This window comes from Myotis davidii, unplaced genomic scaffold, assembly GCF_000327345.1.
Source record: "Myotis davidii unplaced genomic scaffold, ASM32734v1 scaffold9, whole genome shotgun sequence".
NCBI lineage: Eukaryota > Metazoa > Chordata > Mammalia > Chiroptera > Vespertilionidae > Myotis > Myotis davidii.
Window position 1 is genome coordinate 1,614,485 of NW_006299435.1, and position 15,960 is coordinate 1,630,444.

At 44.5% G+C, this 15,960-nt stretch overlaps 2 protein-coding genes across 2 annotated transcripts in view; both read left to right on the plus strand.

Annotated features, from left to right (window-relative positions):
- The window catches only part of RUBCN (RUN and cysteine rich domain containing beclin 1 interacting protein), a 29,983-nt gene extending 15,441 nt beyond the window's left edge, over positions 1-14,542 (plus strand). The window contains 9 exon segments of the mRNA XM_015571306.1: positions 5,445-5,508; positions 6,806-6,938; positions 7,836-7,981; positions 8,486-8,550; positions 9,016-9,254; positions 9,785-9,846; positions 10,288-10,441; positions 11,522-11,615; positions 11,843-14,542. Of these exon segments, the coding sequence (XP_015426792.1) occupies positions 5,445-5,508; positions 6,806-6,938; positions 7,836-7,981; positions 8,486-8,550; positions 9,016-9,254; positions 9,785-9,846; positions 10,288-10,441; positions 11,522-11,615; positions 11,843-12,021 (1,136 nt within the window). The 3' untranslated portion in view covers positions 12,022-14,542.
- A 272-nt stretch (positions 14,543-14,814) lies between these two features.
- Positions 14,815-15,121, plus strand: LOC102752618 (6.8 kDa mitochondrial proteolipid-like). Its single transcript, XM_015571308.1, has one exon. The coding sequence runs from the start codon at positions 14,840-14,842 to the stop codon at positions 15,008-15,010; it is 171 nt and encodes a 56-aa protein (XP_015426794.1). The 5' UTR covers positions 14,815-14,839; the 3' UTR covers positions 15,011-15,121.
- Positions 15,122-15,960: the final 839 nt, after the last annotated feature.

Sequence of the window (15,960 nt, forward strand, 5' to 3'; positions counted from 1 at the left end):
AGTTTAAAACTATAGCTAAGCTACTGCCACATATCCAGATAGCAAAAGTCAGAGAGAATGGCATGAAGCTTAGTGTCTCTTTAGAGTTTTGGATTTACAGAGCCAAAATCTCTCCCCTCGGTACTCTGCCTACAGTTAGGATTTAACGCTGCACATGTTTGGCTTTAGTAATGGCTTTGTGATCCAAACAGATAGCCTTTCTGTAGGTGGGATAACAAAGACAGTAGCAGTTTTCTACTCAAAATGGCTTTACAACTCACAAACACAAAACTTGTGACTTTTATTAAAGTTAATTTTAACTTAATATTGTCAGCAACTAGAAATTGAAATAATTGCTTAAAATTAGATCAAGATTTAGAGAAATAAAAATAATTAGGTGCCCTTTTCTCTACTCCTGAATTGTAATTTATTCTAACATAGTCTTTCCTTGCTTGAGGTATATTATTCTGTCACTTTTTAACTGGTTTTTAATGTTTACAATCACAGTCCTTTGATTGTGTGTTTATTGATTACTAGAGGCCCAATGCACGAAATTCGTGCAAGAGTAGGCCTTCCTTCCCCCGGGTGCCGGAGGGAAGCTGCAACCTGGATATGTGCCCTTGACCAGAATTGAACCCGGGACCCTTCAGTCTGGAGGCCAACACTCTATCCACTAAGCCAACCCAGCTAGGGCTAGAGGTTTCTTTTTGATCACTGTAAATGATTTATGCTACTGAAGAGTCTTTTGTAATACTATCCTAGGAAAGTCATCAGAATCTATAACATCCTTGGAAAAATTAAGAATCATATTATGGACAACATCTATGATAAATACTCTGCACATGTAATACTCTGCTTAATGTAATCACTTTTCTTAGATCCTGATTCATCAAATAAACCATATGGAACAGAAGTGTTTATGAAGGAAATAGATTTGAAAGTTACTTCCTCCTAGCAATAAAGTGGATATAAACCTTGTAATCATAGAAAGCTTTGTATTAATTAACATCTATTTCTTTTTTAAAAACAATTTTACTGACGCATACTTACATACCAACATTTAACCACTTTAATTAAGTGTATAATAATTTTTAGCAAATTTACCAAGTTGTGCAACCATCACCACAATCTAGTCTTAGAACATTTTCACCATCCCAGTAAGTACCCATTTACAGTTATTCTCTTCCCCACCTCAAGACCCAGTCCACTGCTAATCTACCTTCTGTCTCTTATAGATTTGCCTTTTTCTGGACATTTCATATCAATATAATCATACAATATATGATCTTTTGTTTCTGGCTTCTGTCACCTTACCTGTTTATTCTGATGGTGTCTACCAAACTGGTATGATATCATTCGTAAGCTCCCAATTGCAGATAGTCTTTTCAGCTTTTTTAGTTTTAGTGTTTTGTTATTCTTTTTATCCCTAACCCTTCTTTATCCTCGTCAGTTACAGCTGCATCAATTCTTCATTATCTTCCTTTTTAGATTCTCCTATAATTTCAATCTTCTGCACATATGTATCTAGTCGGGTCCAATCAAGAGACAGAAACCACACAGTAATTTGAATAGGGAAAGTTTAATATAAAGAATTATTAACTATAATGGGGGATCAAAGTAATGGGAAACTGGCTCATAAGGAGCAAAGAGAACAGTAGAACATTCAGGGATAGCAAATAGAGGCAGCAGTCACTATCCCTACGACTGAGCTAGAGCACCGGGGTAGGAACAAATGTAGAAGAGGCCACATCTCTAAGGTTGAGATTCAGACCTCCAGGCTCACTGGATGGTAGAGAAGTTCTCTGAAGCTGCAGAGCAGCCCTGAGAGTGTGCCAGGGGATGCTGTCCACATAAGATGCCATGCCAACGGCCCTCACCAGGAAATCATTCTCTCGGGTGCTAGAGGAGGCATCCCCCAGGGAGGTGCCATGCCTCAGAACTCAAGGGGAGCTGGGGGAGGTGGTTCTTGCTGTGAAGCTTTTCCAGGAGGTGCCAAGGGAAGCCATTTATGAGAAGATGTATTACTAGTAGGACTCGGCTGCAAGGCGATGGGAAGGCATGCTTACTCTGGGGAGAGGCACTTGCAGCACAGGCGTCTGCCTAGAGGAGCGCACAGAACCAGCAGGAGAAACCCTTCCTCCTCCAGTGTCCCTCCAGTGCCCTCTACTGACAAAAGTTAACATCGCACCAGCTAGCAAAAGATTGCTTTTTACAAGCCCAGCTCCACTATCATAGAACAGACAAAAGGACAGGTTTGCAGCTGAAAGGCAATAAATTGAAAATAGGTAAAATATATAAAGAGGGAAGTTCATGAACTGTATTTTCTGACAAGTATACCCAATTCAAGGTAATCAGTTGCTTCTCCCTACCCTCCTTCTTTAAAATATTTTTTCTCCCTTTTATAACAGGAATAATTATGATTCTTCATATTGAAGTGTTTCCTTTTGATTTTTTGAAGTATTTCCTTTTGAATCAGCAGTTATAGAAAATTCATTGGTGTTGGATTTCTAGATGTATTCTTGGGTATAACCTTATCTGCTAGAAGGAAAGCAGTGTGGAAACCAACATTCTGAAGTTGACTCTATTCCTATGCCTGTGTTGATTTTGCTACTGTACCAAAGTTTTAACTAGTTCTTCCCTGAGTATCCCTATATCAGTATCTGGACATGCAAAAATTCTTATAACATGTCATTATTTTTGTTGTTTGTTTATATATTCTTTTAACTTTTTCAGTCAGTAGTAATAGCCTTGTCCTATTAAAGCATCAGAAACATGTTTTTGTAACTGAATTGATAAAAAAGTTTCATAATTATATTAACTTCCACTTAGGAAGAAAGCTTCTCAGAGTTCTTTCTAAAGTGTTTTCATTGGGGGTACATGTAATCCATCCAGATGAATAGCTTCCTCCTCTCTCTTTACCCCCTAATTATCTTAGACCCTTGTCTACTTTTATCCAAATACTTGACTAGTGTTCCAACCACATTACTTAGTCATCTGCTTGGACTGACTAGAGCAGTGATGGCGAACCTTTTGAGCTCAGCGTGTCAGCATTTTGAAAACCCTAACTTAACTCTGGTGCCGTGTCACATATAGAAATTTTTTGATATTTACAACAAAGACTTATATGTTTGATATTTATTTTATATATTTAAATGCCATTTAACAAAGAAAAATCAACCAAAAAAATGACTTCGCGTGTCACCTCTGACACGCGTGTCATAGGTTCGCCATAACTGGACTGGAGAGTCAACAGGATGCAGCAGAAGCCCAGTACCCACAGGCCTTCATGATACTTGACCAGTGTCAGGAGTCATGTCCCTTATGATATCAGGTGCTGCCTGTCCCCTCCTCTACTGGGGTAAGATCTTGATATCTAGATCTCTGTGGTTTTCCACCCTCTTGGTAGGATTCATGATGAGCTAGGAAATCATTGCACCTGTGATGATGATGATGAAGGAGAAGGAGGAGGAGGAGGAGGAGAATGAGGAGAAGGAGGAGAAGGAAGAAGAATACGAAGGGGATGAGGAGGAGGAAGAGGAGGAAGAAATGTGATAAAATATGACTTAACTATATTTTTCAAAGAGGAAAGTTTAATTTTCTCTCAAAGAAAATAGGACTTTCTCTCTTTGAGTATGAAGAATTGCTGAATAGTTTTTATGAAGACGATGGTTTCCGTAGCAATCACGAAATATCAGTCACCTCTCCTCTCTGCTGTTTTCTTTAATAGCCTGGTCCTAAAGTAACAGCATTAGTTAACTCTTATTCATGGATATCTAAGATCTTCTCTCATTTTTCCTTTTTTATCACTGCCAAACAAGCTAAAGTTCGCTTTTTGCTTTTAGCCAATTAATCATTTATTTGGGAACTGGTTTCTGAAAACCTATTATGTACAAAACACTCTGAGGGTTATAAGGATAAGGCAAGACTTAAGCACAATCCAAGACAGTGTAGGTGTTAATCACATAAATGGTACAAACCCAATGGTCCATGAAGGTATACTATTCTCTGAATTTTTTTTTCTCCTCCATTAGCACTATTTAGAATGGAATAGACAACTAGCAACATATTGGGATCTGGATTTTGATGGTTCAAATTCAGGCAGATAATTATGATATATATGAACTTATTCGTTAAAATAAAATAAAATTTGTTATTTAATAGTAAAAAATGCTGTTTCTGTCTTGAGTTTTGCTATGCTTAGAAAGCATATGAAAATTGACAGATTTTAATTTTGTTCTCTTGTGTATATAGCTTTGAAGACATTGGTTTGTTAGGAATATTATTTGAATATATACTTGTATATAGAGCCTGTGTTAAGTATTTTAGGGCCAAACAGAAGGATTAGACACGATCTCATTTTCTCACATGGTACATACAAAAAATATATAGAGAGAGGAAATGTGGAGAACAATTGAGCTATTCATAGCCAAGTGCAGAGTGATGTCATGTGAGCTCTATTGAGAGGCTTGAATGCAGTAGATTGATCATTGTGTAGGTTTAATTAGTGAAAGAAGCTCTTTTCATTGGGCATCAAAGGAAATGAGGGATTAGATTTATCTGAACAGTCTTGTTTTCATGACTGAATAGATTCTATTTGCCTTTCTTGGACATGACTGCTATGTTTCACATTCCCCCATTAAAGTATTTGGGTAGATGAGGTCTCTGGAGGTTCAGGCATATCATTATTAGAAATCTTCAAAATTCTTTATCAGAAATATGTGTTGAAAAGTCTGCCATAGTTTTCTGCAATTATGCCTAAAGATCATGTTGAATAATAGCTCTGTGCAAATTTGTTGCTTATCAAGCATATCCAGGGAGTTGCCAAGCCACGGGGAAATTCTTTTCTTTCCTGACAAATTCTTTACTACCAGCCAGGAAGGCAGTCTTTCCATGAAGCTTTTTTTAAGGATATGGAAAGACTTCTCACATTCAGGGGTAATAGCAATAGTGATCAGATGTTAGGAGAGAAGTTCCAATTCCATATACATTTAAGAGTAACTTCTGTGATCCACGTTCTATGTTAAGTATTGATTCTGTTACGAAAAAGAGCTAGATAAAGCTCTTGCCTCTGAGAGTTTATTATTTAAGAGGACTTGAGATTTAGAGAATGAGGGAGAGAGTGGAGTAGTTTATTTCGGGTTTCTGCTTGGTATAGGATGTGTCCCTGTGTGCCTTAGGATGCCTCATTTTCTTGTTCACTGTCTTGCACCAAGTCTGAGTTTGTTATTTCACCTGGATTTGTATCCACTTTGACCTTCTCTGTGCTATGCTTACTTTCACTAATCAGCCTGGTTGTGACTTGAACAGAGCCAAACTATAAACTATGTGCAGAGCTTCACCTGGACTTTGCTGCTTATCCTGCATAGAACGTAGCACCTAGATGCCACCCTGAGTGCTTAGCTGCAATAGCTTGGAAAGGTTTCCATTATTATCCCTTACTCCCCTCATCTCTGATTTCTGTTTAGATGCTGACATCAGAAGGAGCACAGCCTCAAACAACAAACCCTTGATTTCCTCCTCCCAGACCTTGTAAGTACTTTTTAAAAAATAAGTAAAATCATTGTTCATTTATTTTGTTTTTTAGATTTCACTTATAAGTGGAATCATATGCTATTTGCCTTTCTATGTCTGATTTATTTTATTTAGCAAAATACCCTGTAGGATGTCCACGCTGTTGCAAATGGTTAGATTTCATTCTTTTTTATGGCTGAGTAATATTCCATTGTATATATATGTACCACAACTTTTTTATCCACTCATCTATTGATGGGCACTTGGATTGCTTCTATATCTTGGCTATTGTAAATAACGCAACAGTGAACATAGGGGTGCATAAATCCTTTCGAATTAGTGTTTTAGGTTTCTTCAGATACATACTCAGAAGTGAATATGTTAGGTCTAAGAAGTACAAGTTGGTAATTACAAAATAGTCAGGGGTTATAAAATACAGCACAAGGAGTGTAGTCAGTAATATTGTAGTAACTATGTTTGGTGCTAGGTGGGTAAATGAAATATCGGGGGATCACTTTATAATGTATAAGATTATCTAACCACCATGCTGAATATCTGAAACTATTACAAAATAATGTTGACTGTAAACTGTAATTGGAAAAAAACAAAAAACCTCAAGGTATATGGAGAAACAAACCCGGTTCTTGGCATAGGATGGGAAAGACCATGGATGAAGCCGTCCAAGTTCACAAAGAGGCAAGGTTAAGTGATGGGCCTGCCTGAATGATGGTGGGAAGCCCAGGGCAAGAGAGCAGAAGATCAATGGTTCACAAAGGGTGGGCTCTGGTGGAGGCAAAGCTCACTGTATGGATTGCTCCTTCTTTCCTCACAGATTATACCAGAGGCCCCCAGACGATTAGGCCACAAATTGAAAAGAGTGATCATGATTTCTGACTATGAAATCAAATTGGACAGGTTCCACATTGTAGTAGCTCGTTTGTGAGTAACAATAGCTCTTTATAGACCACAAAGCAGTTTACTCACTTTATTTTGTAAACAGGCATTATGATCCCCATTTTGCGCTAAAGAAACTGAAGTATAGAGAAACTGAAGTGATACAGAATTCTTAACTAGCAGTGCCATGCATTGCAGATAAGTGGGATAGGAGCCTAGGTCTCAGGACTATGAGGCCAGTGTATTTTCCACTGTGCACATGTGTCTAAAGATGATAGGAAACGAAGCTTAGCAGACTGGGATGACTGTGGGTGTTCCCTCAGCCCAGAAGTCACTGCGTGTGGTAGCAGGTCCCGAAAGGAAGGCTCCATCTTCCTGCCTTTTCTCTATGTTCAGCCTTCCTTGCCTCTCTTCTTTCCAGCTCCCACTGCTTCCTCCACTCCACGTCCGCCGAGGCAGTAGCCATGGGGCTCCTGAAGCAGTTTGAGGGGATGCAGCTCCCAGCCGCCTCAGAGCTAGAGTGGCTAGTTCCAGAGCATGATGCCCCTCAGAAGGTAGATTCTTCAGCTCTTTGTCTCCACCCCCTTTCCAGCCCCAGGAGGTTGTGAGCCTTTCTGATACTGTTCTCTTTTGTCACATGTCCCCAATCCAGAATGAGCCTATGTGTTTCCTTCCTTTCACAGAAGCCGTTCTTACAAATTTGTTGAATGAATGAATGAATGCCTACCTAGGTTTTCCCTAGCAATTGTCAAAACAGATAATGGCGCCCTAGCCAGTTTGGCTCAGTGGATAGAGCATCGGCTTGCAGACTGAAGGGTCCCAGGTTCAATTCTGGCCAAGGGCACATGCCTGGGTTGCAGGCTTGATCCCCAGGAGTGGGCATGCAGGAGGCAGCTGATCAATGATTCTCATCATTGATGTTTCTATCTCTCACTTCCTCTCTGAAGAATTAGACACACAATTTCGGCAAGAAATATATTTTTTAAAAATAAAAATGTAAACTCAAATTTTAAAACAAAAACAAAAACAAAACAGATAATGGCTCCTCCACTGTCCTTATTCCACATGACTGCTCACTAGACCCAGAGGCAGACCTCCTGTGTGTGACCACCTCTGAGACACTGTGAAAAAGCGAATTTTTCAGATTCTTCTTTGTTCTGCCGTTGAGTAAGGCATGAAGCACCCAGGAGTCCCGGGTGGGTCTGGGACAGCATCAGCAATGGGTGCTACCACACCGGGATGCAGCTCCTGTTCCTTTTGCTTCTTGGAACCAAGGTTCTTACTTCCAGTAGCCTGGTGTCTCATGGTTTCAAGGGACAAGGTTCCGGAAGCTCTTACCTATGATCTTCCTGAAATGTCTTTCATTGACTGCTTCTTTCATGGCCAGAAGGTTCAAGCATCTGTGTTCCCTCAGACTGTTGGTTAGATCACCCTGTGCTTTTCTCCTGCAGCTCCTGCCCATCCCTGACTCACTGCCCATCTCACCAGATGACGGGCAGCATGCTGACATCTACAAACTGCGTATCCGTGTGCGTGGTAACCTGGAGTGGGCCCCACCCCGGCCTCAGATAATTTTTAACGTTCATCCAGCCCCAACGTGAGTAGCCAATGACTGTGTCCCCTGAAAAAAGACACATTCTCTTTGGATTGTCAGGGCTGTCTCTTCATCCCCCTGTCTCTGCATCTCACTGTACATCCCACACAATTCTAAGAGGCAGTGGGAGAGGATTTCCATCTTGTCTGTAAGTCTGACTCCATCCTACCATTCCTTCACAGAGCAACCCGGAAGAAATTAGTCTTTTATCCTGGGATGACTGCTTTTCTTTTCTGTTGTTCTCTGTTTTTACTGTTTCTCATCTTTTACATTTGTACAGAAAGGATGGTTCACTATTGAGGAGAATTGTTGCCTAGACCTAAATTCTTTTAATCCTTAGTTTGAATTGGTTCTTCCAATAGGTTCCGTTTGTCTAATTCTAAAAAATAGGTGAATGCTGCTTTTTCCAGCCTTAACAAGAGCCCTATGTTTGTATCCTCATCCTTCACATCTTGGAGGCCTCATGCTGCTGGTATCTGCCAATCTGCTCCCTTCCCCTTTCCACAGGAGGAAAATTGCTGTGGCCAAGCAGAATTACCGCTGTGCAGGCTGTGGCATCCGGACAGACCCTGGTGAGTATCTTCTCTCGCCCCCATACTGACTCCAAGGGCTTTATTCTTCCACTCATTTGGGCAGGGAGATCTGGTCAGAGAGGTAATAAGAGGAGGTGACAGACAGAATTGGGAAAAGGAAGGAAGGGGCCTGGAGGGGAAGAGATAAGAATAGGCAGTCAGAGGGGAATTATTTCTAGGAGCACATTGCCAGGAGTGTATACCAGGGAAAGTTTGGTACTTTTGACCAAGTCCTTGGAGGATACAAACTCTGGCAGGGTTTGTTTTCTGAGGTGCCTCCAGGATGTTACACAGAAGACACAGGCTCCATTACATAGGTTGCTGCCAACTTTGGGAGCTCGAACAGAGGTGGCTAGAGCTCCCTGGCCATTCCTCCTGCTCTTCAAAAGGAACAGCAGCGCTGCCTCACCAGCTTCTATAGATGGGGAAGACACATCTGACCTTTTGACTTCCTGGTTTTTCTAGATTATATCAAGCGGCTGCAGTAGCTGGAGTACTTGGGCAAGTACTTCTGTCAGTGCTGCCATGAGAACGCCCAGATGGTCATCCCCAGCCGGGTTCTGCGCAAGTGGGACTTCAGCAAGTATTATGTCAGCAATTTCTCCAAGGACCTGCTCATTAAGATCTGGAATGATCCTCTCTTCAATGTGCAGGACATCAACAGTGCCCTCTACAGGAAGGTCAAGCTGCTCAATCAAGTTGGGGTAAGACCCGTGAAAAAGGTCACATCGGAGATTACCCTTCGCACCTTCTCCCTGTGTTTGTACAGACTTTCCCACGATCACCATGCTTCTCTTTGTCACCGTGCCATTGCTGTCACATCTCACCGTCCATACCGTCTCTGTGTACTCTCTGTTGCCATCTCCCAGGTGTCTGTCTAGTTAGAATCCGAAACCTGCCAAGGCAGCTCTGAAGATGTAGGTAGCACTCACTGGCAACGGCAGGATTTATCCCTTCTCTGAAAATATTATGGATGGAGAATAGGGTCTCAGGTGGGAAATTTGAACTCTGGATTTCTTAGCGGCTCCTAACTGTGTATGTGATTTGGGAGACTGACCCATCAGAGGGGCTGACTGGAGGTCACTTTGAAGTGAGTTGTTAAGTTACCTGTATAGAGAACGTCTGACTCTCAGGGTTTAAAGGTACTGATCTAATGGTTGCTTCTCTTCTTTTCATACCCCTTCTTACCCCCCCACCCCACTCCCCACCACCACCACACCATCTGTCTCCTCAGCTGCTGCGGATCCAGCTGTATCACATGAAGAACATGTTCAAGACCTGCCGATTGGCCAAAGAGTAAGTCTTGCATGGAGGCCTCTGGCTGAGTTAATGTCTCCGACAGAAACATGTCCCAGCAGTTGGCCCTTGTTATGTGTAGAAGGAGAGTAGGGGGTTGTTGCAGAAAATTCCAGAAAAGGTAAATGAGAAGCAGTAGCTGTCTGTATTCCTCTCTCTGGAAGGGCATCTCTGTGGTGATTCTCTCCAGGGCAGGCCCACCACTTTTTGCAAGCTGTCATTAATTACTCTGCAAAAGGGTATAAAAGTCACTTCTGCCATCCCGACACCTGGTAGTGTGGGAGGGAGGGGGTGGCCTGGAACACCGAGGCTAGCTGAGCGTTGCCCACTTCATTACCCCTGCCCGGACCCCTTCTCTTCCCTTATCCTGCTTATTGATGGAGATCCTTCTACTCTGGTGTTCATTCTCTGCTCCCACGCACCTCCCCTCCTCTCCTGTAGCCTTCTGGATTCCTTTGACACAGTTCCAGGCCACCTGACAGAGGATCTCCACCTGTACTCGCTGAATGACCTCACTGCAACCAGGAAGGGGGAGCTGGGGCCCCGGCTTGCTGAGCTCACCAGGGCGGGGGCTGCCCATGTGGAGCGATGCATGGTAAGAAGGTCTCACTTTAGCCAAACCGGTTTGGCTCAGTGGATAGAGCATCAGCCTGCGGACTGAAAGGTCCCAGGTTCGATTCCGGTCAATGGCATGTACCTTGGTTGCGGGCACATCCCCAGTAGGAGGTGTGCAGGAGGCGGCTGGTCGATGTTTCTGTCTCATCTATGTTTCTAACTCTCTATCCCTCTCCCTTCCTCTCTGTAAAAAAATCAATAAAATATATTTAAAAAGAAAAAAAAAAAAAGAAAGTCTCACTTTAGTGTGTGACTGGACCCTTGCCTGGGGATACGGGTTGTGGGATGGACCCAGGGTTCTTGCCACTTAGTTCCAGGAAGTTGAAATGGCCTGTCGACACTGAGAGAGAAGCTGGACAGGATTGCTAGTCCCTAGGATGAATAGCTAAATCATCCAGGTGGAAAGAATCTAGAATCAGGAGAGGATTTGGTGCTGGCATTGCCCCTGAGTAACTGGGCAGACCTTCACCAGAGAATTGCCATGATGTGGGAGGAGAACCTGGGTTAGCATCTGGAGAGGGCCTGGGTCTTGACTTTAGTATTTTCAGTCACTGTGACCAATGGAAATACTTTGCCCTCTCTCAGGTAAGCTTCAATTTTCTTGTCTCTCTCACAATCTGGGACCCCTCGGGGGATGTCAGAAGGCCAGTTTTGGCCCGATCCCCACAGGCCAGGCCAAGGGACCCACCAGTGCACGAACCCGTGCACTGGGTCTCTAGTTTCAAGATACAATCATTACCCATGCTGGAATTTTGACTTTAGGAAGCCTTTTAGGCACTTTTCTTCCTTTCACTGGGAGCCATACTCATGGGTGGAGTTTCTGAAACTCGTGCCTCTCATCTCCACCTTGAAGTTTTGTCTAACACTGCCCAGCCTGGTCCTAGTTTGCCTGTCACACTTCTGAGTCCAGCCTGGGCCTCTTTTCTGAAAGTGGGAGAACACCCGAGAGCCCATTCAAGTCTCATTTATATTTTGCCCCTCCCTTCACTTTTGTTCACCTTCTTGTGCCGGTTCCTGGCGTTCTGTCCCTCATTTTGCTGCCCGTCCCTTTCCTCCCCAGCTCTGCCAAGCCAAGGGCTTCATCTGCGAGTTCTGTCAGAACGAGGATGACATCATCTTCCCTTTTGAGCTCCATAAATGCCGGACCTGTGAAGGTGAGGGCTGGTGCCGGGTGTGGAGTGGGCAGATAAGACTGAACACAAAGCTAATGTACTTCCCTTCGGCCACCCCAGTTAGTAAGCGTTTGGCCCGATTCAGCAGCTCCCTGTGTTTACCCCAGGCACCCTAGACCACGAGGTGGGAAGGGGTGTAGCGGCAACTCACTTCCAGCCCGAGATGATACAGCCTGTGCTCTTCTCTGTCACCTTTCCGTCCCCAATAGAATGTAAAGCATGTTACCATAAAGCTTGTTTCAAATGTGGAAGCTGTCCCCGGTGTGAGCGACTGCAGGCCCGGCGGGAGTTGCTGGCCAAGCAGAGCCTGGAGTCCTACACGTCGGACTACGAGGAGGAGCCCACGGAAGCTTTGGCCTTGGAGGCTGCCATCCTGGAGACCACCTGAAGAAAGCACGTCACGCCCCTTTTCTCGGGGCTAGGGTCACACAACGCAGAGCTGAGCCGCCCTTTTAAGGACTTGCCCCACTTCTTTTTTTAATTATCATTATTCTCATTTTTTAATGACTTGTCTAATGTCCATATAGAGCCGACCTTTGTTGGGTTGGTGGGGTCCAGTCTGCTGTGACAAATCGTAGGTACCAGGTATTTCCATCAGAACTGACACAGGGGTCCCTAAGTGAAGCTTGCGGTGCCTCTGCCAGGGGAATGGACAGTGAAACCCAATTCTCCGACATCCGTGGCCTCCTTCACCTGGACCAGATCCGGTTGCAGCTGCATCTCAAGTATCATTTCCAGTTTCATTTTGTTTTCGTTCTGGAGCCTCTGAGCCAGGCCTGTCTCAACCAGCTCACTTCTCCTTTGCTGCTGAAACAGGAGGATGGAGCTTTCTCCCTCCCGGTCCTGAAATAGGGCAGACTGTGCCCCGAGGAGAAGCAGCAGAGGACGGGACACTGTGGACACTGTGTCCAGCTTACTTCGCTATTTTTGAGGCCATAGAAACAGCATTCTTACTCCCCTGGAATCCACAGAGACCTCACAGAGGCAGCCGCGACTTCCTAGCTTGAAGTCTTTTAGGCGCAGGTGATGTGACCGCTCGCTGACTTTATCTTCTCTGATGGGCTTGAAGCAAAGAACAGAACTAATATGTCAGCCAGGCCCATTTATAGCCTTACACCAAGCATAAATGAGGCTGATTTAAGGGTAATTTATTCAGTCAGAGAAGCTGTTGGTCTCTTCTTAGGTGATAAGGTCCCTACCTCTGGTGCAGATCTGGTTTTTCAAGCTCAGACAAGTCCCCGATGCCATCCTAAACTGAGGACAGAAACCCCATCCGCCATCTTATTTGGTGGGTCTCTTGCTGCTGCATCCTCTGTTAGGTGGTCATTGTGATTCTGAGTAAAAATATGGCCCAATTCCATTCTCTCTTTCCCCATCCTGTAACAGAGCTCGGACCCTCCCTGGTGGCTGATCTCTTCTTGCCTTAGTTTTTTTTTGTCAAAGTTGGGAAAAGCTTCCTGCGATAGTGGTGTTAGAGAACCTGACAATTTGTGTTTGTGAGTCTAAGTGTTCCTGGGAGAAAAAGAGACTTTACGTCAATTATGCACTTAACTCTTTAGCTTGGTGATAGCCATACGTTTATTGATCCTTTTCGTATTACTAACTTTAACACACACAGCCCTTTTTTTAATGTATGTTTGATGGGAGAAGTTGCTGACGGGACCATGTATGTTTGTGGTTGTTCTTAAGTTGCTGAAGCTCCTGACCTGTTTCTAAAACACTGGTTAGGTTCGCTGCCCCAAGGGCTGGCAGCTCTATGACCTAAAACCCACAGCATTTTTGTTCTGGGACTGACTTCTTCCCGTGTACCTGTCTTTCCATTGCTGCTTGCTAGTCGGGGAAACTTGGCGTGTGTGCTGCCCCAGGAAGCCGAACAGAAAGTTTCACATGGTTGGTGGAAGCTGATAAGTGCCTGAGCTGGAGGCAACCAGGAGTCTCACGGGAAGTAGCAGGGACTGTAAGGTAACAGTCAGATCTTAGGCACCACCGGGGCAAGGGGAGCAGGGAGGGATTCGCCAGTGGCATTGGTCCCTCTGCCCCCTTGGAAGGCCGTTCTCCCTTTAATTCGTGGCGGAGTCTCTGAAAGCCAAGGCCTCCAGACCAGCCCTGTTTGGAGGGACTGACCAGCAGCTCTCTTGTCCTTCAAGGAGTTTTGGGAATGATCCCATAGAACTCAAGGCTCACTGTTTTGGTTGAAATGACAAATCCAGCTCCTCATTCCAAGTCACTGCACCGGAGGAGAGACGTCCTCTCATTCCTGCGCTGCCTGTTTCGTATTAGCATAGGATCCAAGGATGGAAAATGCTGACACCGTTTCCAAAGCCGAGCTCAACAGTCTCACTGCTGCTGGGCTCTCACTTATTTCCCTTCACCTCCCCACCCCGTGCCTTTAGGTTGCGTATTGTTTTAGTGCCCCTGACGCTCTGCTGTCACCACTGTCCAAAGACCCGTTTACTTATTTATTGGAGAGCAGGGGGAGAGAGGAATGAGGGTGGTATATTTTGAAAGCACTTTGCAGCTAACCAGTGTCTGAGAGTCCCTGCTGTTGTGGGGAGAAGCTTTGAATGCACTGAAGAGCGTTCCTTCTGAATGAAATGGGAGGGAGGAGGTATTCTTTTCTATAAATAAAGGGAAAACGGTTGCTTACTAGGCGGAGACAAGATTCAGGACACAGCAGAAGAGTGGAAGGCAAATATTTTCCACTTAAATGAAGCTGTACTTGACTTTCTCCGCTGAGGCTTTAGACTCTAAAGTTTAGAGCTTTTTGTTAAATTAACATAAAAGGAGCAAGAGTCTAAATTGAGATGTTCTGTGTATATAACTCATGTTCTGAACTGGATTCCTAATTACTGTAATTCACACATACCTAAACAGCTCATTGTCCTCTTTAATAAACTAAGGAAATGAAATTCTGCCTTTTATTTGCCTGCCTTGACTATCCGGAAATGGTAGGCAGGTACGGAGTGTCTACTGTAAAGAAGGCACATCTGAAAATCCAGGCGGTGTCTGTGTTAGAATGCCAGGGAACTGGGTCTTACAGTTCAGGAAAAGGGGGTTAGATGCTACATCACTGACTTGCTATGTGACTTTGGGAAGATCATGTCACCTCTCCAGATTTCTGTTTCTTCATGCATAAAAGATTTTGTGGTTCCCGAGTAGCTGGCTGTGCGGGTCGGGGCTGCCCAAACCGTTGGTCCTGCGACAAAATGTTTCAGAGCTTCGTGAGAAATGTGTGGGTCCCCATGAAGCCCTACTACACCCAGGTTTACCAGGAGATCTGGGTGGGCATGAGCCTCATCTACAAGATCTACAGTGCGGATAAAAGAGCTAAAGCTCTGAAAGGTTCGAGTCCCGCGCCTGCTCATGGTCATCACTAGCAGCCGAGCTGAGGGCGCAGTGGGGGAGTGTTGACTGTTAGATGGGGACGAAAGACAGTATCTAGAAGTGCCGTGCCCTTGCTGGCATGAATAAACATACCTGTAGACACCCCCCAAAAAAGGTTTTTGTGGCACGTAGTCCTTTCCAGTGCATGGGTGTGCCCCCTGTCCATCCCTTGCTGTAACTATCACTTAAGGTGAGGCATGTCTTCCTCTCCACAACATCTGCATTGTCTTAGGTCAGGGGTGGGGAACTTTTTTTCTGCCAAGGGCCATTTAGATATTTATAACATCATTTGAGGGCCATACAAAATTAGCCTGCTATATTTGGTCAAACATTTAATTAACTCACCCCTCATACTTTGGCAGGGCCAGACCAAATGATTTTGTGGGCTTTATACAGCCTGTGTGGGCTAGATGTTCTCCACCCCTATCTTAGGTGCTTTAGTCCCCACTTCTATAAACAGCTGGCCCTGAGTTTCTACCTTGTGGCCCAATGGAGCTCCAGCTCCACCCTGTAACTTTCTATGACCCTTATTCATCTCCAACCAAAAGAGCCTCAATAGGAGAAACCAAGATGGCGGCATAGGTAAACACCGGAGTTAGCTGCCTCGAACAACCACTTCAAAAATACAACTAAAAGACGGAACGGACATCGCCCAGAACCACAGGAAGACTGGCTGAGAGGAAATTCTTCAACTAGAAGGAAAGAGAACAGCATACGAGACTCAGAGGAGGCGCAGTGCGGAAAATACAAAGGTGTGGAGGCACGCGGGAGCGGGCTGGAAGCTGCGGGCGCGGTTGTCGTTTTCAATCGAAAGGGAGTCTCAGATTCTGAGCTCCCGTTCTGGGCGAGTCTCTAGGGACCCAGACTCAAATGGGAGAAGCGGGACTGTCTGGCATCGGTCGGAACGCGAGGGCAGCTTTCTCTCCGAGGTTTGCAGTGGGTG